Source organism: Danio aesculapii, chromosome 14, assembly GCF_903798145.1.
Source record: "Danio aesculapii chromosome 14, fDanAes4.1, whole genome shotgun sequence".
Taxonomy (NCBI): Eukaryota; Metazoa; Chordata; class Actinopteri; order Cypriniformes; family Danionidae; genus Danio; species Danio aesculapii.
Window position 1 is genome coordinate 35,040,004 of NC_079448.1, and position 27,465 is coordinate 35,067,468.

Sequence of the window (27,465 nt, forward strand, 5' to 3'; positions counted from 1 at the left end):
AATGACAACAGGAAGTTTTTTATAACATTAGACGTTATTAAATGTGTTTCAGCCCATCCACTAATTCCTCACTTACAATATAAAAAAATACTGCTTTTGATACACACCTGCACACCACTACAGCTGGAGAATCAGGATTGTCCAGATTTTCCTTCAGCTGTCAAGTCAAGAAGTAAGTTTTCCAAGGTGACACAACATGCGTGTTTGTTACTAGCTACATTGCTGCCTTTCTTTGGTTAATGATCTCCAAGGGCATGTGTGCGAGAAGAAAAAGGCCAACATGTCAGTGCAAAGTCCTTCACATGACTTTTGACTGTGTGGCCCAGCCAGTGATCCAATTGGGAACATGTGACTACAGATGGCAATACAAAATCAATACAACCTGAATCACTGCTGTCTCTGCTAATGCATTTCAGTTATGTTTGCATTATATAATAATAAACAGGTCATATGACAAGTATAACACAAAGTTATGTTTATTGCTATTTATATTTTTTACAATGTAGGCTACTTGTATAGTTAAACATAATAGGCCTTTATGATATACACTTTTAATAATCAAATCATATGCATACATCTGATTCAGAGTCAGTGGTTCCTGGGTTACCGTGTGTCCAGATTAGGCATGGGCCGGTATAAGATTCTGACGTTATGATAACCTTGGATAAAAATATCACGGTTTCACAGTGTTGATTACTGCTCTAAAATATATTCTTTTTAAATGTCTGGGTAAAAAACTAACTTTTTTCCCTTTTGCACATAATATATTTTATTTTGAGAAACATTTAAAACATTTTGCAACAGTAAACATGTCAGACTAAATTAACTATTGACTTCTGCTGTCTTCATTTGTTTCAAAAACAGATTTATTTTTACAATTTAAAATGGCATCTTTGGACATTTTTTCTGCTGGAGATACTGTTGTCCTAAAAGTAAAAAAAAAAACAATAATAAAACTCGTACACATACCTTAGAAACGGTATTGCAGAGAGTTTTGACAGTTTTAAAACCTTGACTTTTCCAAACCGTGGAATACCTTGAAAACAGTTATCGTCCCATGCCTAGTCCAGATCAGCAGAGTACATACACAATTTTTTACAATGCAGATTCAATATACTCTCAACCATTATCAAATAAACCAATACTAAAAGTCCACCACAATATGACGTTAAAAGTTTGTGGTTTATAAATTAAAGACCTTTAAAAGGCATGTGAGGTAAAATACAGTAAAAACTTTGTATATACTAAATATACGAAAGCTTTGTTAGACAAAGGCATTGCTCTACACTGTTGAAATGATGTTCAACATTTTTCCTGAGAAGTGCTAAAAACTTTTCCACACTTCTTAAAACGCCATTTCAGAAGCACATACTGTAAAAGCAATAAATATCAACATAGTAATGAATGAGCACCTTTAATACTGCCTCACAGGTGCACCCCTTTCCTTTAAGGGCCTGTCTCATTGTTTCCTAAAATGTTCATAATGGATGTGCTTCAAGTAAATAAATGCATAATTCCAAAAATAGCCTGTCGGATGTTAAATACAATACATGTTCTTCATGATAATCAAATATACGACACAAATACAACTTTGAATAATAATACATTGTGCACTGCAGCAGTAGACATTATTGGAGGTCTGTTTGTTCCTGATAACTCCTCTTGGATTTTTTACCAACGATTTCCTATTGATGAAGTCTGTGCTTTGTGTGATTTTCTGTTTCTTAGGTAGCGCTTAAATTCCTGCAGTTCATATGGGCCTAGGCTTTGGTCCACACCAGGTTTAAGCTTGTAGCTCAGTGGAGAAATGATATAGCCGTTCCGGTAAAGGCAGACCTGCTTACACATCTCAAAGCAACTGAAGAGCAGGCCAAAATATGGGACAATCTAAAATGAAAAAGAATAAAACACATATTGGTAACAAGGAAGTGGGAAGGCATTATTTATATATTCCACAAACAAAATACGTTAGAGTATGCTATTGCATGCAGAGACCGATCAGGAAAGTCAGTTGTTGTTACTATTGCTTTATTAATTTTGTAGATTGCAGGAAACAGATTGTTCTTTAAGAACAGAATTCCTGCAGGATTTCTGAAGGAAATTTATTCAATTAAATTCATCTTTATTTCTATAGCGCTTTTACAATGTAGATTGTGTCAAAGCGCAGCTTAACATAGAAGTTTAGTAAATTGAAATGTGTCAGTCTAGTTTTCAGAGTTGAAGTTCAGTTTAGTTCAGTTCAGTGTGGTTTAAATTTCATTGATGAAAGTCCAAACACTGAAGAGCAAATTCATTGATGCGCAGATTTTTTTAGGACATTTTTTTAGGACATTTATGACGTTTTAAGATCAAGTAAACATGTATCTTAAAAATGTAAATTTACATAGGGAGCACACAATGAGCTGTATTAACCAAATGTATATTAGCAACAAAGTTTGAAACTGTAACCTTGTATAAATTTCCATCATTTCATCACACTAAAGAAACTGAAGATCTTCCTCTATATTTTGGTTTTGCTTTCCTTGTTAACATCTAAATATGCATAAATCAAGATACATTTAGTTAGGAAACAAAATTAAAGGGCACCTATTTTACCCCTTTTTCAAGATTTAAGACAAGTCTTTTGTGTCTCCAGCGCAAAACACCCATCAGATTATTTATTACAGCTTTGAGAAGATTTGGATTTTCTTCTTTGAATACAATGTAGTTGTTTTTGTGGCCCACGTGCCTGTCAGAGTGTGCCTCAGTCTCCGCCTAGGCTGTGTCAGATAAACAGCACAGTGACAGACATGAAGGAAGCAGCTCTCACGTAACGTTTGTGAGAAATACACAATATTACAGTAAGAACTTTCCCATCGATTAATTGATGTATTTGTTTTGGGATTGCAACAATGAGTCACACACAGCATCGTCTTTTATAATTGTTCTGACACGCGGCTGGGGTGAAAGACAGTAAAATCGCTGTAATTCATTACAAACATGCAATGTTTTAAAAACGTTTTAAACTTGTAAAACTCATTCTTGATCACATTTGATAATAATTGATGATCACAGCGAGCTGAACAGATCTTTTAATGCTTTGCGCACGTCCTGTCTTGTTGATATGAATATATGCGTTACTACGGAGACATGTTAATATGCGACTGTCAATCAATTCGGTGGGTGGGGAAACCATACTCCTACATCACGTTGTGGTGGGCCTCAAAATGGGAGGGATCTGGATCCTATTTTAAGGTCAGGAAATTAAAAAAAAAAAAGAGACTTTTTTTGTTTATATCACCCCAATATGACTGTGTACACACTTTACCTACACACAGTTCTGTCCAAACAGCTTACAAAATGTGCCTTTTAAAAGTGAAAAGAATTAAGCAAGTTTCTGATTAACTTCAAATAAATTTAAGAATAATTAATTTAATTCAAACAGAAAAGTAACTTTCATACCCCACTGACAGATACGTGTCAATATTTATTCTGGAAAACAAAAATACAGATTTTTGCAGTTCATGAAATATTTAATGCCATTTAATTTAAGACTTCTCGCTTTGATTTAAGGCATTTTTTCAGACATGTTTCTGGGGAATGTTTGCGTTATTATATAATTAATGACAGTTCAAACTTTGTATGAACATTTACATAGAACACATAGAGTGCTTTGGTTATTTTTATCTCTCTCACCACGCAAGAACATAAAACAGACGTCACCTTCACCATGTTGGCTGTAAGGCCACTCCACAGAGCCATGACACCCTTGTTCTTGATGACCTGTCTGAAGCAGTCTACCATGCCGTTAAAATGCACATCAACTCCTCCACAGTGGGGCAAAATAAGACTCTGAGCCTAGAGTAATGATTGGAAAATTATTCCTGATTATTAAACAATAATTGCACAAAAGAACACTGACATGAGTGTTTATAGAGAAAAATATATACAATGAATGCAAGATAAAATAAGAGTAAAACTTTTCATTCAATTCATGTACATTTGATTTCCTGAAACAACTGATTGCCATTCTGTACTGAAATATCTCTACCCTTAAACCCTATTGATATGTGTTCTGCAGTTTATGTTGTCTGTGTCTATAAAGACTTTTGTTTAGCACCAAACTGAAATTCTCAGAGCATTCGGCAGCTTTGTTCCGTTTATGTCTGACAATGTCATTTAACTTGCAAAGAGGTAAAAGCAGAAGTTTCAGTATCCAGTTTGTGTTGTGCTCAGCAAAACAAAACATATATGAACTAGAGATGCACAGCACTATGTTAGTTGTGTGTGTTAGGGGTCAGCTATCTTTAGACAAATTATCTTTGGCATAGGCAGACGCTGGACACTATGTACGTTCTCAGCTGTTGCAGGGCCCTGTGTCCTTCATAATAGTGCGCTGTATTGTCATGTGTGACCTGTTGCAAACACTAATTAAAATACAAATTGTGTTTTTAGTTGATATTTAAGTGTATAATTCTTGACATAATCATGGCCACCAGGGGCACAAATAAGTTACAATGAGTGTAAATCTTTATAATATTTAGGGCAGGGGTGTCCAAACTCTGTCCTGGAGGGCCGGTGTCCTGCATATTTTAGTTCCAACCCCAATTAAACACACCTGAACTAGCTAATCAAGCTCTTTATAGGTATATTAGAAACGTCCAGGATGGTGTGTTGAAGGTAAACTATGCAGGACACCGGCCCTCCAGGACCGAGTTTGGATACCCCTGATTTAGGGAGATTTAAGTTTGTGACACTGGTGCAATTGTGCCCTCTTGTGTTGATTTGTTGCACTACAGCAGAACAGTTCAAAAATTCTCACCTGCATTTTCTTTTTCACAGTTTCAAAAGGGAAGGAGAGAGTTTGAGCAACTCCTGCCGCAAGACAGCCATTGATGAAGTTTTGCAAAGATGTGAAGCGAACATGACGCTCCTGCCACAATTTATCCAAGTTGATATAAACTGCATAGCAGCCAACCGAGAAGGGAACAGCACCTATTCCATGGTAATTCGAGCACTTAAATCAACTTTTCAAGCAGAATTGAAGTCAAATTATGAGCTTTAATACTTTAAATCAGGGGTCACCAATCTCGGTCCTGGAGGGCCGGTGTCCCTGCAGGATTTAGCTCCAACTTGCCTCAACACACCTGCCTGATTGTTTAAAGTATACCTAGTAAGACCTTGATTAGCTTGTTCAGGTGTGTTTGATTAGGGTTGGAGCTAAAATCTGCAGGACACCGGCCCTCCAGGAACAAGTTTGGTGATCCCTGCTTTAAATTCTAAGTTGGTCCTTACCCAAAACTGTGAGAGAAAAGCCCCTGTAGAGAGCCTGAAGTCCTTCATTTCTGTATATGACGGAGAGAGAATGCAGCAAGCCTCTGTACGTTGGTTCTTGGCAATTCTGAGCAATAAGTCTGGTTTCAACCACCTCCAGTGGATATGTTGCTAGAGCTGCAGATATGCCTGCCAGTCCACCGGCCACTATGGCTCTCCATTGTGAGATATCGCCCAGTTCATCTATGTGCAGGTTCACAATACTGCCAAACATAGAATAAGATAGATAATAAGTAGTAGTAGTAGATAGTAAGTATTTTTGCGTACATGATTCATATCTATCAGTTACATAAGTAGGTGATTTATTCACAAGGTTACTCGCAGAAAAGTGTAAAATATAGACCAGTGTACCCTTGTAATGTTAAGTTACAGTTGAAGGAAATGTCTGGAAACTTTAAGAGTTACTGGTATTTTTCTGTATATTTAGTTTACTTGTAGTAAATGTGTGTTTAAAAAAGTGATGGGAATTTGTATATTAAACATGGGTCAAAAAGTATAATGGTAAAACGGATTTCATTGTTTTTGTTTGTGCATTACAATGCATCTTATCCATTCATTTTCTTTTCAGCTTGGTCCCTTTATTGATCTGGGGTCGCCACAGTGGAATGAACCACCAACTTATCCAGCATATGTTTTACGCAGCGGATGCCCTGCCCGCCGCAACCTATCTCTGGGAAACATCCATACACACTCATTCATACACATACAGTACAGCCAATTTTAGCTTACCCAATTCACCTATAGCGCATATCTTTGGACTTGTGGGGAAAACCCACCTGGAGGAAACCCACGTGAACAGGGAAAACATGCAAACTCCACACAGAAACGCCAACTGACCCAGCTGGGGCTCGAACCAGTGACTTTCTTCCTGTGAGGCAACTGTGCCACCCACTGTGCCACTGTGCTGCCTGCATCTTATTAAATTATATATATTTTTTTCTGACATCCAATAAAATTGCATTCATTGTAGTACTAGTTTATTTATTCATCAAAGCAAATTTAAAACATGCTACTACTCAGACATACTGTACTAAAGAATCACATTTGCCTTTATTATATATTTGTTAATATCCTTCAAAACAATGTTTTCCAATTTGGCAGTAAGATTTAAAATAAGGTTTAGTAAGGTTTAAATCATTTAAAATAGAATAAAACTTAGCATGATCATCACTTATTTGTTTATATATTTTACATATCTCACTCATATCTTTCGATTTTATTTTCATAAATGTTATTTAAAATGTTAAAGGTGCAGTATGTAAGATTGACACCCAGTGGTTGGGCTAGGTATTGCACTCCTAATTCAAAACACTTTTTAAATGAGTATGGAAATGTGTTCAAACTAATTTTTGTCCTAACCATTACCTGAAATTTCGGTTTCTATTTCTCGCAGCTGAACAACAGCATACACGTCTATGACAATAATCTCCTCAGGAATTGATTATCTGCTTTATTCTGTGTTACCAATGTGCCATTTTATGTGATATGTATTGCCATACTGTAAGCAGAAGCAGATAGTTTACCTTGGGTCTTGAACCTATAGCATTTACTTTTATATAAGCATGTATTTTTAATGAGCGATATGGTGGCTCAGCAGTTAGCACTCTCAATGGGGTCGCCTCACAGCAAGGTCGCTGGTTTAAGCCTCAGCTGGGTCAGTTGCCGTTTCTGTGAGGAGTTTGCATGTTTTCCCTGTGTTTGTGTGGATTTCCTCCAGTTGCTCCTGTTTCCCCCACAGTCCAAAGACATGCACTATAGGTGAATTGGGTAAGCTAAATTGTCCATAGTGTATGTGTGTGAATGTGGGAGTGTATGGGTGTTTACCAGTATTGGGTTGCAGTTGGTATCCGCTGTGTAAAACATATGCTGGATACATAGGCGGTTCATTCCGCTGTTGCGACCCCTGATGAATAAAGGGACTAAACCGAAGGAAAATGAATGAATAAATGTATTTTTAATAACGTTAAAGAGGTTTAATATGTATTAATAAGATTATAAGCCCTAGAGTTTTGTTGGAGTGCAGTGCACTATTCTGAATGGTTGTATTTAAATGTTTCTCTCCTGTTGAATCTTTTGCTAATAGCCTAATCCCTTGTTGCAGGAATATTGTGCTTCACATGTTATTGGGACATGGTGTTACAATGTAACCTAATGTTTACTTTTGTAATATTTATACTTTTTGCTAATGGATATATGCACAGCTAGTGTTTTTCAGCCACAGATAAGCTTCCAGTGAAAGGTTAATGCGACTACTTTTTAATTTCATAAGGTTCCTTTTACAGCATCAGTGATGTAATGTAATTAAAATATAATCAGTTATTAAGATTTAAGCATTTATTTAGATGTTCTGGCATAAAATGAGATGAAAGACTGTTTAGATGCAAGCGCCATCAGGAGCGTAGGGTCATCTAAAGGTTGCGTTTTCGGTTGTGTCTGCATTAAACTGAGACAGTCTTCAAGACTGAAAATAAGTATGGTGCATTTTCCACCAAGCCAAACCGGAGTCGGGTGCTAAATTATAATTGGGTAAACTGGCAGTGGGAGGGTTATGACCAAACGAAAGACAGACATTACAAGACGGAATGCACATTTTGAAAGGAGAGTAACTCACTTTAGCATTGTTTTTCAGATTCACAAATGTGTTCACTTAGCATGTTTTTTAAATATCTGCAAACATATTATGGCATTTATATGATTTAGAATAGTCAAAAACTTACATATAGCTATTTTCATGTAGATGTATACATAAAATATGCTAGTTATAACATTTATTTTGTAAATTTGATGCAGACACTAAAATTTGATGTTCCTGCTTTGATTCATATTTTATTTTTTGTTATTTGAAAAGAAAATTATCAAAAACAAAATACATCACTTAAGTAAAACGTTTACAGTACTGTTATAATGTGTTATTATATGCAGAGATATAATGTACAAAATATATATATAGAGAACTCATTCCTGCAAAGAAAGACATTTAGAGATTTAAACAGATATATTAGATTAATAACCAACAACAACATAAGCTTGCACTGGATATATTTACACGTATTCTTTTCAGAGGAACATGGTGTTCAAAACAGGTCAGAATACACCCTCCACTCTTTTCCTGGAATCCTGGAACACCATGTACGGGTCTTTCTAAAGGCATTTCCGGTGTCTCTGTTAACCCCTGCAGCATGTGAAAATACACGTGACCGGTACAACAATGGAGTACTTTCGTTTATGGACAGGCAGAGGCTTAGCTGAACGCCTCTCCTGTGAAGGGCATAGTTCATATCCATGGAAACACTACAGCTGATACTGCGCTGGCAAGCTGTTTGAGCGTTTACCCTAAAAACATACTAGAATCTACTTTCATGCTACCAGTACTTAATTTTAGATACTAGCGCCTTTGTCATTAATTTAGTACTAATACTCTCTTCTTATCTATGAATGCTTATTCTTTAGGTACTATGGTGGTTGTCAATATATACACATTCTTGGTTATTAGATACTAGTATTTATTTCAATAGTGACTTGTAAATATTATGTTAATGAACAATTTTTTTTTTAATTCCTTTGAATCCTATGGAAATCTATTATTGACAGATCAACTATCTATTCCAGTCACTTACTGCCTGGGCCATTTATATAGAAGTTGATATTTAGCCAAACCATATGTGTGTTTCGTAACATCTAATTTTTTTGAGGTGGGTCGTTACAGCCTAACGCTCAACCCCCAACCTGAAGGGCTAGGACATACACACATACAATACGGACAATCAAGCTTACCCAATTTACCTATACTGCATGTCTTTGGACTTGTAGGGGAAACCAAAGCAAACCCACACAAACATGGGGAGAACATGTAAACTCCGCACAGAAATACCAATTGACCCAGCCGAGGCTTGAACCAGCGACCTTCTTGCTCTGAGGTGACAGTGCGACCCACTGCACCACCGTGCCACCAGTTTATTTATTACAGGTTTAATATTTGTACATAATAACATACTTGTATTAACTAGTAGTTATTCTGTTTTTGAATCATCTATTAATTAATAGTAATTATTCCAATAGTTACATTTATCTTTATTAATATTTCCAATAAGAATATAATAAATACTATTACTTATTTATTTTTAGTGATTTATTTATTAGGTATTAGTGCCTGTTAAAATGGTAGTTATTTGTTAGGTATTAGTTCTTACTTATTATACATCAATATATTTTGTAATCTGGTTTATTTGTTATAGGCTTATAGACTAGCATATAATAAGTACCAATGTCTAATGAATAATAACTATAGTATCTAATTAAATAATGTGCATCTAATGAATATGAGCAATTCCATGCAAATGTCAACCTTACCATGAAAAAAAACAACTTTTTTCATCAAAATAGTGAAACCATTTAGTAGGTTTTTTTGTGTAGGCTTGTATTTTACAGGACTGTAAAAATGTTCAAAAATATCTCTGTCAATGTTTTCAAACAATTATTTTTGATTTACCAAAGTCACACAAGTGGCAATTTCACATCCGTCACATCCATAACTGAGAGATGTCACATCCATAATAAAGCTTTTTTCCCTCATAAATACAAAACTGTCAAAAGTAAACTCAATCATTTTTGTACTATAGAGAGCCAACTCCTTATCATTTTGATTTGCATTATTTATTTTGGGTTGTGCAGTTTAATTCACAGAATTTCTACAAAGTATGTTGTATACTGTAAACTTGCAGACTTTTTTGTCACATCCATAACGCATGTTTATTTTCCCCATTTGAAGTATAAAAATGTTTACAGATTGATGTTTTTCTGATCCCATAACTCTGTGGTTAGTTGTTTTAGAAAATATAAACAGATGTGTAATATAATGTGAACATATACTTTCTCTGTGAATGAGTTTTACTGCAAAGCTCACAATTATAACACTGGAAATGGTTCTAATATGTTCTAATATATATCTTAAAAAGGTATTAACGAATAAGCACAATTGGCTAATTTGGAAGTATTAGTCCTACAGGAAAAAGATACTACCCAAGTATCTTAATATAGACGACAGTAGCATGAAAATTGATCATGTTACAGTTTATAGATTAATGTTAAAACAGCTTGCCATAAAACTGGTAGCGTACTCATTTTATGAATGCGCTAATTTTATGACTTCACAGAATTCAGACCACGCCCACTGGGTTCAGGGTGACGCCACATCAACGTGCTCGTTTTCTGAGCAACGTGATTGGTTAGGAATAAAGGCGTGATGTGATACGTCAGGATGAACTTACGTAAACCCCCTGCTAACGAATTAACACAAGCTATGCTAAATAAGGAAATTAAATAAAATTTTATTTAAACATCCTCTCTTAAATCTGACATCCCACGCACATTTAAACGTGTTAATAATATCTAACAATCTATAATTCGATAATTTGTATTAATCTGCTTTCAAACGCTATCGAGTTAACGCGTCAACTTCCTGTTGTGTTTGTTTACCATCACAGCTGATCGAAAAGTTTATCTTATCTTTAAACAGAATACTCAAAGCAGCTAAACCTACACTGGAGGTAAACGCTAATCACAAAGTATGCATTTGTTTGAATATTGGAGTATAATAAGAATGTCTACTTACTTTTTGTACGTTGCTAAATGTATGGCACTGTAGGGAAACAACCTCAGACAGGAAACCATGTTACCCTTCCAAAATGCTCGAAGTCCCTCATTCTGACAAATTAAAACAAAGCTGTGCAGGAAGCCGCGTTTACAGTGAAATGTTCCTATTTGGCTCAAAATCTTGACGACTTCCAGAGGCGACGTTACAGTTTTGCTAAAAATCCCAGCAAAACCGACGCACATCAAACTTTGCGAACTCGTCAGTCGGGCATCCTTTTTGACTGTTGCCATACTTCATTCGACAGATTAGTTTTTTCGTATAAAAATAACAGATATGGCGTTTAAGAATAACAGAATGACCACACTAACGGTTTTGTTATCATACAGCCGTCCAGCTGCAGAGCAACATGTCATCCAGCAGGCTGTCGCATTGGTGGATATTGTGGTGAAGGCGGGGTGTCGTCTGCGCAAGTTTGGTTGCATGTAAAATCAATTTATAATACCTGTCAAAAGGCTATAGATGGTAACTTATATCCTGTCTCAGACAGCCACAAACAAAGTAAACATGCTTATATTTTTCGCTTTAAGGCAATGAAAATTGATGAATGTAAGGACAATGGACGCATAAGTATAACGTAAGTAATTCTCTTGTAGTTTTTTGTTTTCGATTATATATCTGAATAACAAAGCTTAAAATGGCACTTAGTATGTGACCGTGTACCATGTTACCTGTTTTAAGGTGTATTTGTACGAAAAGCCAACAATACAGGTGTATGAGGCAAAATTATCGATATTTTATGACAAAAATCATTGTAATGTTAAGTAAAGATCATATTTCATAAAGGCATTTGGTACATTTTCTACCGTAAATAGTTACAACAATACTTCTTCCTCCTTTCAGGAATGAGCTAGAGCAGGGGTGCCCAAACTTTTTCTTATAAAGGGCCAAAAACCAAACTTGGCTGAGGGCTGTGGGTCGAAAGTAAATGTACCAAACTGTATGACATTAAACTTGTTATAATTTATTTGCTAATATTTTAATCTAACTAGAGAACGTTGCTGTAAAACATATTAGTCAATTGCAAGTCAGTTGCAATGTTTGACTTTGTCTCTGAGAAACTGAAATGCAAAAAGTGTTGCAACTGTCCCCACTCTCCCCTATATAAAAAGCACTGCAAATAGCTCGATTTGGATAACTTGATTTTTTTTAACCATCAGATTTTAGGTTTCACTGTAGTTTTATCTCAGCCAATTTTTTATTCAGCTTTCAAAAATAAAATTACTCTTATGACTAGTTTTGTTGTCCCTGGTCACATATAAGTAACTATTGCTGAATGTATGTTCACTATGACCAGTATGTTCCAGATATAAACATGGGTAAACAGTAAAGTATTTTTAAATTCAAGCTAAGATCTCCAAAAACAGGTTCGTTTATTTATTTATTTTTATCTCATTTGTGTGCGGCAATACAAAGTAACCATAACTAACCAGCAGATGGCAGTCTTGTCTCAAAAAATGATACAGAAACTTGTAAACAAATCTTTTCAAATGTAAAACATTCTTCTCAAAACAGTCTTCCCAAGTTATGATCACACAATTCTTATAAAGCATATTTTTCAATAGTGAAAACTATGGCTTCTTCCATATGTGGGATGTTCTACTAAATATAGAACATAAATATACAAATCCAAATTGTCATAGACAAATAAAACATCCTTATTCTTCCAATGAAGCTCACACCATACTTAATGTAGTTAGATTTTTTATTTAATCATTCGTTTATTTATTTTAACATGTTATTAACATACATGTAGGTCTATATAAATGATTAGGGTCAGAAACAACTAAAAGAATCATTGCAGGGTGCAATATATTGATTAAAAGTGATAGTGGCTATTTTACTTAATGTCTCAAAAGATTTCTGTTTCAAATAAAAGCTATTTAATTAATTATAATTATTTTAATAATATTATTTACATTTTAATTACAACATAATTATGGCTTCCACAAGATATATTAATATTTTATTTTAAAAGTTTTACATTTTAAAGTTTCCACAAAAGTGTCTTCATCATTAATAATTAGAAGAATTGTGTCTTAAACATCAAATCAGATTATTATATATATTTTTGTTACACAGAGACATTTTAAAATACAGTAAAATAGGATAAATTATTAATTGTAAAAATATATGCCTTTTATTTGTATTTATATTCCTATAAATAGCCTCTGTGAGCATAATAGACTTACATTTTTTAAAACTATTATTCTTTATTAGAAAAATACATTTTACCACCCCAATTTGTACATAATCCAGTATACAAAATAAACATGTAGATACTGAGAGACACCTTCAACATTTTGAACAGACTAAAAAAAGTTTAAATACAAGAATCCAGCAGATGGCAGTCTTTACCCAAAACCACACAATTCTCAAATGAGCAATGGTGTTAACCTCTGATATAATGAAGTGATACATGTAAAGCATTAGAAGAAAGCAAATAAAGAAGATCATTTAATGTGATCACTTAGGTTAATAATATGTTGTAAATATCTAATTTAGATATGCATATGCTTATATACTTGTTGTATATATGCATTTATAACCTTATAATTACCAACTGTTTTACTACATGTGCACTAAATCTAGTTATATTTACCAATCGCAACAGCAGTAATTAGTTCATCAGGGAATTAATTAATCTTGTTCATGAAGCCTATGGTTTAAATATTTAAGTATCAGATTTTATCTCTAAAGCAGACACTGGTTTTGTTTATGCTCCGTTTGTGTTAATAAGCTTTAATCCCCCAAAAGACGAGTTGTGTAAACAATCTCCTCCATGCCACTCATACCCTGACATGACAACAAACGTAATAAAGGATGCCACATTGCGGCATGTTGCCCAATGTATGAAAATGAGCACATGAGTCCCCCTAATTTCCCAGCAGGGTCTTGTAGTTCCTTTCCTGTTAGAGTTAGTGTTTGTTTTCAGCCTGTATCCCCCTGCGATGTGCGCCTCCCTCCCCTGCTGAGTCGACAACCTCAGCTGTCTGTGAAGAGCCCACCTCCTGTCTGTAGCTCGGCCACTTGGCTTTTTCACAAAGGCTACTGGAATAACAGTGTCCCGAGAAGGAAATGACAGTCTGTTCAAAAGAGCCTCTATGTCACTGCATTGCAACTTGGGGGGCTGGTATTGTTTTGAGAAATATAGTATTGCATATCACAATCCAAAGTCCATATTCTGATCATAAAGTTTTCCTAGGCACATTTTACCAATTCCGAACTACATTGTTCTTGTTTACTATTATAATATTGCATATACATACATGCATATATCCAGGGATTAGCAAAAATACATTGAAATGTATTTTTCAATAATATACCAAATACCTCCATTTTAAATGAACTACAAAATATAACAGCCACAAATGTACCAAAATAGAATACTGTATTTTGTATTTTAAAAATACTACAATATACTTTTACAAAGGTATTTCTTTGGAAATCTTCCATCAGTTAGACCTATTCGATCAATCCCTTCCCAATTAAACTGACTTAGTAAAGTAAACATTGTTTGATAGCAAATGTGGCCAGTAAAATTGCCATCATCTCTGTAGATTGATTATTCGACCTCTTTATATTTAAAAATGGAAAATAAAGAGTTAATTAAAAATTATTATTCACATAATCTGTTTCTTTTTTGGCTATTGAACGCTTGTAAAACTCAATGTGAAAACTGTATTAGGAGTTTTTGATTATTAAATATTTGTGTTTCATATGTTGTGACATTTTAAGGCTTACATCTTCCCTCTTCATTAACTATACAGTAGACCTACTGAACAACTACTGGCATTTGAAACAGCCAATGAAGTATTGTAGGAATTGCCACTGTTTGCCACTGGACTTATTTTTACCGTATGTTGTTTGTTTTAACGACAAACATTTGGCATCAACAACAGCAACATCAGCAATCCATCCAAAACTACTATTATTTGTACAGTATACTCTTTCTCCTAAGATTTTTTAAATTCTTCTTTAAATGGAAGAGGCAATAATATTCAAAGCACCAATCAGAGGGTGCATTTATATGATGTCTTGATGAAGATGTCTTACAAAGTATTTTACAGTATTTTAAAACAAAAATACAAGACACTAAAGTATTTTGATACAAAATATTAACCCATTTTCATAAATCACATCTAATACAAATTACAAAATACAAATTTGTATTTAAATTATGTATTTGAAATAAAAATATCATAAATACTGCCCATCTCTGCATATACAGAGCTCTGGAAGTTCCCACAGCCATATCACCTTGCAGCCCAGAAGCTAAGCAGGGCTGAGCCTGGTCAGTACCTGGATGGGACATGGGAAAACTAGGTTGCTGTTGGAAGTGGTGTAAGTTAGGCCAGGAGGAGGTGCTCAACCTGCAGTCTGTTTGAGTCCTAATGCCCCAGTAAAGGGAAGGGGACACTATAGTGTCAGTGAGCGGCATCTTTCGGATGAGATGTTAAACCGACGTCCTGACTCTCAGTGGTCATTAAAAATCCCATGGCACTTTTTGCAAAAAATAGGGTTGTAACCCTGGTGCCCTGGCCAAATTCCCTCCATTGGCCCTCTCTCAACTCCTCCTATAACTGGTGTGTGGTAAGCGCACTGGCGCCATTGTCCTGTGGCTGCTGTCGCATCATTCAACTGGATGCTGCACACTGATGGTGGTGTGGAGAGACCCTCCATGTGATTGTGAAGCGCTTTGGGTGTATAGTCATACACGGTAAATGTGCTATATAAATACACACATTACTTTACATATCATATTTAAAAGTTAATATTCTGATCATAGTGATTTCTCAGGCACATTTTACCAATTACAAACGACATCATTCTAATTCACTATTATAACATTGCATACATATCACAATCAAAAGTCCATATTCTGATCATAGAGTTTTCTCAGGCACATTTGACCAATTCCAAACTTAATTAATATTAAACTTAATTAATAAGTGGTGTATTCGTTTTAAAGAGGACTGGAAGTGAAAGATGCCCTGTATTCAGATGTGCTTAATTATTATCAGGTTTTCCTTTACAAGTACAATTGCCCAAAAATTAGATGTATCTTACACTGAACAAGTTGAACCCCATTTAATGCACATAGGAAGGATGGAATACTATAGAAGCTGCAAAATTAAGCTGTAATCAATGTACAAGAAATGCTCACTGGAGCAGCAGCAGGGCGAGGGCAAAAACAGGTTAAGAGGAATGATAAAATTTGGTTTTAAAACAAGTATTAAACCATCATGAACCCTTCAATCTTAAGTGTTGCATTTCTGGAAAAGCTGGGACACTGGAGACTGAAGGGTTCCTGATGGCTTAATTCACAGTTTCACACCTTTATTCTTTAAGTTAATGCCTTTTCAACTCAATCTGTGTTTTATCACCCTGCTGCCCCACATGAGCATATAGAAAACGTTTCATTTAGTCATTTCTATAGTGTTGCATACTTTAGGGGGGTTTTAATATATATTTTAATGCCCCCTAAAGTATATATACTTATATATACTTTTCAGTGTGTTACATCCATTTTACCAGAAAGAAGCCTGCTTAATACCTTTCACTTCCAGTCTTCGTTAAAATTGAATTAATGATTTTAAAATGATTTTAAACTTAAGATATGTGTGGATTGGAATTTGTACTATGTGCTTTGTCAAGAACTATGATCAGCACACACACTTATGCACACACTGTACATCACAGTCACAGAAGGTGAAACAGTAAATGGTCTCTTCAGGGACTTACTATATTTACACATTCAATATTGACAGTCACTGTCATTGTGATCTGAGCGCAGTGAAAATGAGTGAATTTTCAGCCCTCAGAAAGCAGTAAATGTCCTGACACTTCCTTTGTGCGTGAGAAGAAGGAACCCTTTGATCTTTGGGTCTTATGTATGCAGCTCCAATTACAAGATAATGGGGTGATTCTTATGAAAGATCAGGCGTGAAGTGTGCGCATGTGCTGGATCTTATCAATTAGTGGAAAAGCTACTTGACAAGATGGACACATTGTGTGCTACCGGGACAAAATATCTTCTCGTGATGCTTTAACGTGTCCTTAAGTCCTGTTCTCACCTTTGTTTATTCATCCTCGCCTGCCCGCCTCCTCTGTGATCTGCATCTACTATAGTGGATAGGGCACTGACTTCCTCTTGAATTCACACAGTGGCCTTCCTGACTGTGTGTCCTGGATTTATTAACCCGGGAACTTCCAGAGCTCCTTTGTCTTGCTCTTCTCTACGGCTATTGTCATTCACTGTATGCCATGCGCAAGTCTGCCCTTGATCCCTTGCTTTGAAATGGAGTGCTGGAGGAAGAGGAACTGACTGGCTGACTTTCTGAACTTGCCTCTTATTCCCACCCAGATTAAATCCAATAGGGTGTGTGTGTGTGTTTATTTAAATAATCTAAAGGCAATGTAAACAATCCTCCACAATCCAATTTAACACCTTGGCCTGCATGATGTAGTCTGTAGTGAATGTAAATGCTCAAAAGGGGGCGCTCTCTGTCAGTTAGTGCCAGACTGGAGACAGGCCTCCTCTAGCAGGCTGGTGCCAGGCCAGAGACAAGGGCAATAAAGTTCTCACCTCATTATCAAGAACACAGCCACATCACAGCCCGCAGCCAGGTGGTAAGGGGGAAGATAGAGAGCTTGGGGAGATAATCGGGAAGAAAAGGACTGACGCCCTTTACATAGGAACGGTGCAGATAGCTGACTATCCCTCTCCACAGAAAGTTTTTTTATACTGAAAATTTCTTTATAGTGTGGTTTACGATCTTGTCTAGTAATAAACATTATATAATATAATAAAAACAAGTCATTAACATAGATTACATATTTATATTTTGACTATACTTTTGAATTCCGTATAGATTTATTTTTAACTTATTTCAGAAGCATGGATCACACATTTCAGTGTCAAAACTTTGTCAATTTATTAGACATACATGGCCATTCTAGAGTGTGAATATTGAAAGCTAAATTATAACGTGCAAATATTTAGGAAAGAAAAAATATATTATGGAGAATCAATAAACTATAGTAATTTACTGCCATTGCACAAATAATTTGTAATTAAAATGCATCTTAAAGTGACTGTATGACATCATTTATGCTAATTTAATTTGGACGTCATTATAGAATGTCTAATCTAGGATTTTTGCTGCTAATGAAATTATTTGAAAAAAATCTAAATATATTTATATATATATACACACACACACACACACACACATATATATATATATATATATATATATATATATATATATATATATTTAAATAAAATAACTAACAAAATATTTTATTCATTCACTCATAGCATGACATTTTTTTAGATATTAATATTATATGTCTGGGGGGTTTTACAGTCAGAATTTAATGTTTGGGTTAGATGGTTTTATCTTAGAAAGAATGTTTAAGGCTGTTAAACTCATAAAGGCTGTTTAGGTCATTGTTAACACTTCCTTGTATTATTTCTACACTGTAAAACCCAACAGTCAACTTCATCAAATGAAATGAATGTAGTTCACTCAAAATTGAACGAAAGTTTATTCTACTCATTTGAAAAGAGTTTTGAACTCGGTGTTGAAGATGAGTTCATTAAATACCTCATTACTTCAACTTAAATGCAGTAAATTCACAGTACTCATATAAATTACATTTTTTAACTTAAATGGTTTGTTGCAATTGGTTTCCTCAAACAGCTTGAGTTGCCTTAACTTATTAGGTTTTACTGTGCTCAAGTTGCTTTATTTACTCAAATGTATTAAGTTCGCAGTACTCATTAGGATTTGTTTTTGAACTAAAATGGTTTGTTGCAATCGGTTTCCTCAAACGGTTTGAGTTACCTTAACTTTTTGGGTTTTACAGTGTATGAAGACTAAGATGCTTTCATGAGAGCCATTTAGTTGGCATGCAGCGCACTAGATAGACCCAGGCTCCTGGCAGCTGGCCTTTTCCTATCTTCACATGTACAACCAATAAATCAATATCAAATCTAGCAGGAAGCCAGATGGCCCTCGACATAGTGGGTCACAGGCCTCTCAAAGCCAGCATGGCTACTGTAAGCCAGACTAACAGAGAGGAGCCTTTGAAGGCATAGACATTCAACAAGCAGCCCATGAATGACTAAAGGGGACAAATAAGCTGTTACGACTCTGGTCAGATCAGTGTTTGTGTTTCTCTGAACATCAAAGGCCTGAGACTGTTTGATATGCAGCCCCCACACCTTGATCCAGAGCCGGGACAGGTAATGGGTGGAGTAGTCCATTGAGTAACAAGGAGGGGGGGCTTGTAGAGTCCTCCTCTTAGGTCTTGCTGTAGGGCACTCGACTCAGACAAAGAATATTTTAGGGCTTCCGACTCCCTACAGAGCAGTCGGCCCCACGAAACCATGAGCATCTTCTGCTCATAGCTGCGGGACCTGGTGATGTGGACCAAACTGTGGTCCTAATGGGACTCATACATGAGGTGCTTACTGATCAATCATAAATCAAACATTTTTAATATGTAACTTTTTTTCTTTGCAACACACCTCAGTACTCAAACATTCGTGTACATGGTATTTTTGTACTTGTCTAATTCTGGCCATACACTCAAAAAGGACTTTAGCTGCTGGTTTAAATTACTTAAATGAGTTGAATCAACTTAATTCTTAAGGTTTTTTATGGACACTCACATTGACTCCATTGTCAAAAAAGCTCAACAGAGGCTGTACTTTCTTTGTCAGCTGAGGAAGTTTAACCTCCCAAAGGAGCTGCTGAAACAGTTCTACACCTCCATCATTGAATCAGTCATCTGCACATCAATAACTGTCTGGTTTAGCTCAGCTACTAAATATGACCTCCAAAGACTACGTCGAATAGTTCGGACTGCTGAGCGAATCACTGGTACAACCCTTCCTACTCCCCAAGAACTGTACTTATCCAGAGTGAGCAGAAGGGCTGCCAAAATCACTCTGGACCCCTCACACCCAGCACACTGCCTCTTTGAACTTTTACCTTCTGGTCGACGCTACAGAGCACTGCGCACCAGAACAGCCCGACAAAGAAACAGTTTCTTCCCTCAGGCAATCCATCTCATGAACGCTTGATGATAATAATTGCGAAACCAACATCACTACTTGCTATACACTTTTATACACATATACACTTATTTAACAACACACTTTACATGCCAATTTGCACATAACAGCTGCACATATAACGTTGTATATAGTAATAAATTTATTAAAAAAAATGTTTAGCTTTTATTAATTTGTGTTGGGGCAACATGAAGGAATTGTGTGGAACCCAGCATTCATTACAGTGCATTCAAAAGGCCCCTAATATACAGTTAAAGTCAGAATTATTAGCCACCTGTTTATTTTTTCCCCAATTTCTGTTTAACGGAGAGAAGATTTTTTTCAACACATTTCTATAATTTTTCACCTGTAATTGATAGAACAGCATTGACAGGAAAGTGTGGGAAGCAGAGAGAGGGGAAGGATCGGCATAGGACCACGAGATGGGAATCGAACTCGGGTCGACGTGAGCACCGGAGTGCATGTGTTGACACACTAACCACTACACCACTGGCGCCGACTTCAGCACATTTCTAAACATGATAGTTTTATTATTTCTAATAACTGATTTATTTTATCTTTGCCATGATGACAGTAAATAATATTTGACTATATATTTTTCAAGACACTTCTATACAGCTTAAAGTGACATTTAAAGGCTTAACTAGGTTAACTAGGCAAGTTAGGGTAATTAGGCAAGTTATTGTATAAGGATGGTTTGTTCTGTAGACTATGGAAAAAAAATAGCTTAAAGGGTCTAATAATTTTGACCTTAAAATGGTTTAAAAAAAATTCAAAACTGCTTTTATTCTAGCCAAAATAAAACAAATAAGACTTTCTCCAGAATAAAAAAATATTATCAGACATACTGTGAAAATTTCCTTGCTCTGTTAAACATCATTTGGGGAATATTTAAAAAAGAAAAAAAATTCAAAGGGGGGCTAATAATTCTGACTTTAACTGTATGTTGAAATAGAAATCATAAATTTATTCATTAAGGATGTATGGAATTGATCCATGTGTAGGTAAACATTTATATAATGTTGCAGATTTATATTAAGTTCTATTCATCAAAATATCTTGATGCTATATCATAACAATAAATGTATATTGAGCACCAAAATGATTCCCAAAATATCAAGTGACACTAAAGATGCTAAAATAGTATCATTAGCCTTAAAATTAATAAATTACACTTTAAAAATATATTACAATAGAAACTGTTATTTAAAATTATAAAAATTGCAGACAATTCTGTGCACATTCATAAAATTAGAGTTTTCTGTCGCATAATCACATATGTGCAGATTCAAACTCGCGCAGTAGCTGGCGCTGCTTGTTTACAACTTGCAGCATCCAGCACACGCTTCCTTCCTCTCTGTTGTAAACATAGAGTGTGAGTTTACACCACAAATACGCCATCATGCGACAGGAAGCTTGCAGTCTACACTCTATACTGTCAATGCTGAGACATTGGTTTAACTTTAAATTGTCATAAAGTTTACTTTCGTGCACAGAACAAATATTTTATTTCGATTAGACCTCAAAGTATCATCAGGAGCCACAGTATTTATTTTCATCTACAAAATGCCTCTGCATATTGATTTATATTTACTATTTCTATTTACTGAACTAAAGTTTCAGCTAAAAATCTAGTAAATTAACAGCAATTAATAATTTTTGAGCAAAGCGTCCCTTTGAATTTTAATCAAATGCTCAGCAGTACATTCTATAAGCTTGTACAATCATTACCCAAAACCCTCCAGATTAACCGACACAACACAGCAGTATGCAATGATGTTGCAATTAAAAAAAAAACAAGTCAGAAAAACAAGTTAAACAGTAGTTTGATTGAATGGCTGTTCACAGAGGAGTGTGAAATGCCAGCTCTATGGTGAGGTGTGAATAGGGTGAAGGGGGCAGCTCTGGCCTTTGTGTAACTCCCAGGCTGAATGTGCGACTGCTATTGTTCAGGCACGACCGCCAGGCCTCTCAGACTCTCTCCTCCACAGCTTTGTCCAGAGCTGCATGACCACTTCCTTAACCCAGGTCAGGGCAAGGTCGTGACTTTGATAACTTACCCCTAGACTGTCTGCGCTGTCTGCTCATCCATAAACGCATAAACGCTCAATCAGACTGACTTTGAAATACACTTGAGAACCTGCCAGGGAACAAAAGCAAGTAGGAAAAATAAAAATAAACATCATACATTTAAGAAAAGGAGATATTTCCATTGTAAAAAAACATACTTTAGATTTATGTAAAATAATCACATCTGCTGAGGGAAAGATCACGTCATCAATTTTATAGCATATTAAATTATTAATAACACAAATGACTGGAGAGTTTGCACCTGTACACGATGTTACAGAACCTAGAAGAATAATTTGGTGTGGGTTCCCTTGAGTTTTTGCTATGTGTTGTGATAGAAATTTTTATGAACATCTTGATCAGGGGTGCCCAAACTTTTTTGTCTGAAGGGCCAAAAACCAAATATCATTGTGAGCTGTGGGTCGAAGGTAAATATACCAAACTCTATTACATTAAATTTGCCATGTGTAAATTACTCATTTATTTCTTAATATTTCAAAGTAAATAAAAAACATTCCTTTAAATTGTATTAACCAATGCAGTATATATATTTTTAATAACAAATTACTGCAATTAAAACTAACAATCACATTTATAACACAGTGGAGTTCAGTGCTGAATACAGTAGTCAAGCAGAATCTGCCTTTGCCTTGATTTGCTCACCAAAGTCTCTGTAATCTTGGGTGACAGTATGTACATTTAAACAAAATCTGATTAATTAATTGAAACATTGAATTTCAGTTTGCTTTTAGCAAATAAAACAAAGGTTTACAATACATTTCAACTGGCAATCTCTAAACCCTCCCCATCATTCTCTCTCTCTCTTCTCAGATGGGATGGAGGACAAATTAAAGGTTACTTTGGGTCAACTTAATGGCCCCAGTTTATGCATCTCTGATCTTGATGAAAAACATGTTATGAAGAATGCAGAGAAGCAGTTTGGTACTGGGCAAGGTCAGAGCCAGATACATTGGAGCACTCCTAGTCAACAAGATCTTTTCTTTTCTTTTCTGCCAGAAATGTATCTTTCCTGGAGTTTGGCACAGATGTGAGATATCACTCTATGTGTGGACAAGAGGTGTCATTCTGCAGGATTATTTTAATTAACTACTTTTTTGCTTTGCTCTAACTCTTGTCTGACTTGAAAAGAACTTTATATGAAGAGTTCAGATGCTAAAACCTCTAAGTGCCGTCTGACATTTACGAAAATAAACGTTTTTTCTTTTTCCTTGGTTTATGTTGAGATATTTTACTTTAAATACCAGAAAAAGGACTTATTCTTTGCCATAAGTGATATTACTGAACATACACACAGGAGCCTGATAAAAATGCTCATTTTAGAGGAAATTTTCAGATGGGCATTTAGAGGGTTTTGCATCTAAACACTTCATATATCAAAAACATAATATATATCAAAAACATAACATATATATATATATATATATATATATATATATATATATATATATATATATATATATATATATATATATATATATATATATATATATATATATATATATATATATATATATATATATATATATATATATATAAATAAGAGGGTTTATAGGGATTTCACCCAAAAATGAAAATTTTGCAATATCTACTCATCCTTGACTGTATCCAAACCCTTTTTTTGCTCTGTTCAACAAGAAGACATAATGAAGAATGCTGCAAACCTGTAACTATGACTTTTATATTTGTTTTTTCTACTGTTAATCTCAGGGGTTACAGGTTTCCATCATTCTTCAGTAAATCTTATTGTTGCACAGAAGAAAAAAAATGGTTTGGAACAAGTCAAGAGAGTGTAAATTATGGCAGAATTTCCATGTTTGGGTTAAACTATCCCTTTACACTGTATAACAAAACATTATTAATTGACATTACCTGGTTAATGTCGCAAAATAAACTTGTAATTTCCCCTGCCATGAATCAATGCAGGAAAAAATACATAAATGAATGAAGGAAAAATAGCTGAGATTTCGACTGAAGAAAATGTACATTAGATTGAAAGGAAATTATTAAATTAGTTAATTAGAAATAAATCGATTGACAACTTTCCTTATGTCTATAGACTGGTTTGTATACTTTACACATACAAAGATGAAAGGAGACAACAACAAAAAAACAAATATATAAAGCAGAAGCTTTCCCTTTAACTCTGAACTACAAAACCACACCAAACACCTATTATGTTTTCAAACATTTGTCGCCATCAAACTATATTTCGGATTGTAGACGGCAAAGTTTACATTTAAGTTTAAGACATAAGTCAGCTGGAATAAAAGAGACAGCCAACATGAGCATCTACGAAAGCAATACAACCAAGTGTGTTTTCGAATACATCTGGATGTGGTCTCAAAACATTTTAGACTCTGTTTAGGCAAGGCTATTTATTTATATAGCACATTTCATATACAGTGGCAATTCAAAGTGCTTTACATAAACAGGAATAAAGGAGGAACAAGTATAAGAAAATGAAAACAAATAATAACAGTGATTACAAACAGATAAAACAGATTAAAATGTGTTAAAACAGGATATAAATGAATGAAAAACACCATTATTTAGCGCCATCCTCTTAAGATCGGATTAACAAGAATGCATCTTAATACCAGGTGTAAACTATGATTGAGAGCGTACATAATGCACTCAAATTTACAATGTTGAATTAACCCCCCTGTCAAACAACCAAATGACCTCTTCTATGTAACTGTGCAGACACTGGTTAGTCTGGTCTCTCTCTCTCTCTTGTTCCAAGGCCTGCGAAGAATGAAACTCCTTCACTGTTGATAAGAAGAGGAAAGACTAAAGCGCTCAAAGGCATGGTCTACACGGTTTTGGGGCCGAGTGAAGAAGGAGGGGAGGTAAATCGGCTGATAAAGATCACCATGGGTCTTTGATCTTTAAGAAACTGATAAGACGTTACCAAGTGGCATGCTGGGTGGACAAGCAGGCCCACATGACAGGTACAAACAAGCAAACACAGCCCCAGAGGTGATGTCTTCAAGGAGAGCCAGATAGAGGAATGGCAGATGGGCAATTAGCCGTTTCGCTTTGGAGTGAAGTGGACTGAAAAGTTAACACAGCACACTTGCCTCACTGAGCAAAGTACTTTAGACTTCGTGTGAGATGCGTTATGCATGAGTAAGGACATTATTTATGACTTTAAAACATATGTATTTAGAAATCTAACTCCCTTTTAGGTTAAATCAGCTTGGAAGAACAATGAAAGAACATGCTCCATTTGCACAGCACATTATGCATTTGAAATACATCCAACCTGTATATCCTCCGCAGGAAAGTGGAGAAAAAGATATGCATTGAAACATTAGGTGTAAATAGGTAAATGAGTTTGTCGCATATGACAAAACACATCTCAATACAGTAGCGCAGCAAGTACCTGGAGGAAACATTCGCAGCTGGATCCCTCAAGATTTTCATATGCAGGTTTTTATATATTAAGGTGTAACTACAGTGCTCAGCATATATGAGTACACCCCCCACAAATCTCTCACTTACATTTATGTTTTCTATAGGATCCTTTATTATATTTGTGCATATGCATTAGTTTTGTCAGTACTGAAGCCAAATCTTGAGCTGATCTAACAAAATAACTTACGTTAATGGTTCAAAATTTAGCAGCCCAACTTTCTTAGCGAAAATATTAAATTAAAAAATTAAAAATTTTCCAACATAGCAAAAATCAAGAGAAACTAAAATATATACAATTCAGTTGAAATTTTGTAATCCTTTTTTTTGCTATATTTTGCATGTATTTAAATGTATTATCTTTCCATTTCTAAAGATGTTCTGTGACTAAAATATTCTTTTAATAAATATATCTGTTTAATAAATCTGTTCTGTTCAAATGCACCAATATATATTACCCATATTCACTGAGAAATGGATAAAAATATTCATTTTCAATGTGGGGTGTACTCAATTATGCAGAGCACTGTAAGTATTTTTAAATGACTAATTAAGTATAATGTATCTACACTTTATCAGATTTTTTTTTGCCAACTTTTACTTGACTACTTTCCAAAAAAAATACTGTACTTTCTACTCCACTACATTTTATAAATGTAGCAGGATAAAAAGTTATTTTTGAATCATTTTCAGAAATCATCACACTCTCAGAGATGGCATAGTTTAAATCAGCTGATAACGTGTTAAATCCCACTAATGAAACATACTGGTCTTTTTCCATCTGTTCTTGAGTTAACAACTCACTGATTCAAATAATCCAATGGGCTATATGCACAGCTAGTGTTTTTCAGCCAATGATGAACTTCCGGTGAAAGCTTTATGTGACTATTTTCAATTTCCTTGTACAGCATTGATGTTGTAATGTAATTCAACTACAATCAGTTAAATAGACTTAAGCATTTATTTAGTTGTTAAAGTGACGAAAGACCGTTTAAACGCAGGCGCCGTCATTAGCAGAAGGCTAGCGCAGAAATCTCATTGAAAATACTGGGGTAAAATTAGTTTCCATATTTAAAGACATGGCATGAAATTAAAAATGTCTGTGTGCATGTCAGCACCAGTGGTGTAGTGGTTAGTGCGTCGCTATGTGCACTCTGGTGCTCACGGCGACCCGAGTTCGATTCCCACCTCGTGGTCCTATGCTGATCTTTCCCCTCTCTCATATATATATAAATGTCTGTGTGCATATACCCCATTGGAGCAGGTTCCCAGTAAATGATTAATTTCAATGAATTTATCCATATTACCAACAACAACATAGGTTTTATATAAAAACTAAACACAAATTTATGAACACATGTCTTCCTTATGCTATAGCACATTATAGAAATAAATCTAGCGTGCTACTTTACAAGGCATATTTCACCCTATGTGATATATATTTTATAGTTATATTGTATAGGTATTTGTCAACATACATTTAGTGTTTTTCTGTTGTTTTAATCCATAAATCATTAAAATATATTTCATTTAGTATTTTTTCTTCTGTAGAAAGTCTATTTGTTTTAGTTTGGCTGGAATAAAAGCAGTTTTAAAGGGAAAAAAAAGAAGAAATAGATAATAAATAAATAAGGTCAATATTATTAGCCACTCTTAAGAATTTTTTCGATTATCTAAAAAAACAATTGTCCAATGTCTTGCCTGGTTAACATAATAACCTAGTTAAGTCTTTAAATTGCACTTTAAGCCAAATAATAGTATCTTGAAACGTAACTTGAAACATTTTTATACTGTCATCATGGCATAGACAACAGTAATTAGTTATTAAAACAATTATGTTTAAAAATTCTCTACATTAAACAGCACTTAGGAAATATAAACTGCACAGTCTCTCTCCCCAAACCTTCTC

At 35.0% G+C, this 27,465-nt stretch overlaps 1 protein-coding gene and 1 long non-coding RNA gene across 2 annotated transcripts; one reads left to right on the forward strand and one right to left on the reverse strand.

The window, feature by feature from the left end:
• The first annotated feature begins 47 nt into the window (after positions 1 to 47).
• LOC130240234 (uncharacterized) lies at positions 48 to 25,789 on the forward strand. Its single transcript, XR_008838748.1, has 3 exons — positions 48 to 172; positions 4,822 to 4,984; positions 24,886 to 25,789. It is a non-coding gene; the product is annotated as an uncharacterized LOC130240234 (long non-coding RNA).
• On the reverse strand, positions 454 to 11,332 carry slc25a43 (solute carrier family 25 member 43). Its single transcript, XM_056471665.1, has 5 exons — positions 10,925 to 11,332; positions 5,275 to 5,516; positions 4,802 to 4,974; positions 3,703 to 3,837; positions 454 to 1,887 (listed from the first exon to the last, which is right to left on the reverse strand). The coding sequence occupies exons 1-5, from the start codon at positions 11,194 to 11,196 to the stop codon at positions 1,672 to 1,674; spliced, it is 1,038 nt and encodes a 345-aa protein (XP_056327640.1). The 5' UTR covers positions 11,197 to 11,332; the 3' UTR covers positions 454 to 1,671.
• Positions 25,790 to 27,465: the final 1,676 nt, after the last annotated feature.